General features: G+C 63.8%; 1 protein-coding gene across 1 annotated transcript; it reads left to right on the forward strand.

The window, feature by feature from the left end:
• Positions 1–231: 231 nt before the first annotated feature.
• Positions 232–2001, forward strand: PAN0_143c6805 (uncharacterized protein; the record flags this gene model as incomplete). The annotated part of the gene is made up of 1 exon (XM_014797774.1): positions 232–2001. One exon carries the CDS (start codon positions 232–234, stop codon positions 1999–2001), a length of 1770 nt encoding a protein of 589 aa, XP_014653260.1.
• Between the last annotated feature and the right edge of the window lie 231 nt (positions 2002–2232).

Here is a 2232-nt window from a genome sequence, read left to right on the forward strand (position 1 = left end):
CACCACTACTTGCTACTGTACCAATCACAATCGATACCATCGCCACCGCGTCTGCATCCACACAAGTCTCACACGTTCGTGATCGCAGCCACAACCTACCTCGCACACCCCTCAACTGCGATTAGCATTCAGCCACCTCAGCTCCGCTTTTGGTGACACCTTCACCACCTCTCTTCCCCACCTACACTCGAAGACGGCCTCGCCAGCTTGAGAGTCGACGCAGCTAGCATCATGGCCGCCACCCAGGTCGCTCGCAACACCAGCTTCTCCGGCTTTGACGACCTCGTCAAGATGCCTTCCTCGCCCACCCTCCAGCCGTCGTCGTGCGCTCGAGCAGCCTCCTCGTCTGCCACCAACGCCAACGCCACCGCTTCCACCTCATCCATCGCATCGCCTTTCAACATGCGCAAGGTCGGCCTCGACGAGAACCAGCCGCCTCCGCCTCCCGGCTCGTCGCCCGAAGTCTTCTTCCGCTACTACCTCGCCGTCGAGCTCCGCAAGGCTGGCACCCAGCCCAGCGAGGCGCTCCTCGACAGGTATGTCCGCAACCACTTTGACAGCCTCTTCAAGAACAAGGCCGCCCCGTCTACCCCAGCGCCATCGGCTGCCCCTGCCGTCCCCGCAACGACTGCTTCGATCTCTGCATCGTCGTCATCTGCATCGCAACAGCAAACTGCCTCCACATCCGAAGTCACTGTCGCCGCCGTAGCACGACAACCGGCGCCCCAGCCCAGAGCATCTGCCCTCGCCGCACCCTCGGCAGACTCGCACATCGGCACCGCAAGCCCGCCCGAGCTGGACACTGCCGAGTCACCCGCACTCTCGGGTCGCAGCTACTCGCCCGTCGCCACGCCTCCCGCTCTCGGCACCATCGACGAGCACGAAACAGCGCTGGTCGACTTTTCCACCGTGTTTGGCGAACCGAGCTCGTCGCTGCTCACCGCACCCTCGCACGCCGCTGGCGCTTCGCACGCCATCAAGTTTGAGGACGACTCGGACCAGATGCTCAGCTTCTTCCGCACCTCGCCCTTCCGCACCACCGAGTACGAATCGGCCACCATCGACCCGCACGTGGTCGAGAACGGCTCGCTCGCCCAGCCCACTTCGCTCCAGTCGACGTTCGCCATGCCGTTCGACTCGATCAGCCCATCGCAACTCGCCTCCGCACAGGCCAACCCATTCAATGCCGTCGCCGCCGAGTCGAGCCTGAAGCACGAGCACTCCAATCGTGACGACTCTGCCGCGCCCATGTCGGAGGACGGCATGTCGGAGGATGACGACGATGACGACGAGCACGACGGCGAGCACCGTCGCTCGAAGTCGTCGGGCATGGGCAAGACGCTCAGCACAATTCCCATGGCGGTGGGCGACACCAACTACCTCAAGCCCGATCCGGAAGAATATAAGAAGCTGAGCAGCAAGGAGAAGCGCCAGCTGCGCAACAAGATTTCGGCGCGCAACTTCCGCACGCGCAGAAAGGAGTACATCAACCAGCTCGAGGACCAGATTGCGGACCGCGACGCGCTCATCGAGGGCCTGCGCCAGCAGATCTCGCAGCTGAGCGTGGAGAACAAGTCGCTCAAGGACGAGGTGCGCACGATCAAGGCTCGCACCATCTCGTCGCAGGACGTGGGCAAGATCCTGGAGGCGCTGCAGACCATGACATCCACCGCGAACCCTACCGCGGCTGCCGTCAACGTGGGCGGTGGCGTGGCGTCGGGTCGTAGCAGCCCGACCAACGAGTTTGGCGGTGCGCCGAGCGGTGTTCTGACGCCGGGCGCGTTCTTGAACTTTGGCAGCGACGCCTCGCGGCCGGGCACGCCGACGTTTGCGGTGCCGGGCTCGCCGCGTGCGCAGTCGCCGCGTCCGTCGCTGCTGCGCCGCTCGTCGCCGTCGCTCATGCCGCAGGCCAACACGAAGAAGGACGTGGCGCCCTCGAGCAGCTTCTGGGGCGGCGTCGGCAGCGTGAATGCCACCAACACGTTTATGCCCGTGTGCTGATGTCGCTGTTTAGTCGTCGCTTTCTTTGTCTTTTCGCATTAATGGTACATGTGATCGTATTTGCTCTTGGCCCGGATGTGCAGTCAGCCTCGGGGACAGAAGCGAGTGTGAGCAGTCAAGTGGCGCAACAAAGTAGGTCTGCGAAGTGTGTGCGGAGAGATGGGCCGCGGTGGGAGAGGTGCAGGCTAACATCGGGGCTGGGCGAGGACGATGGGGGGTTGGGGGGGGGGG

This window comes from Moesziomyces antarcticus (assembly GCF_000747765.1).
Source record: "Moesziomyces antarcticus DNA, scaffold: scaffold_v10143, strain JCM 10317, whole genome shotgun sequence".
Lineage (NCBI taxonomy): Eukaryota > Fungi > Basidiomycota > Ustilaginomycetes > Ustilaginales > Ustilaginaceae > Moesziomyces > Moesziomyces antarcticus.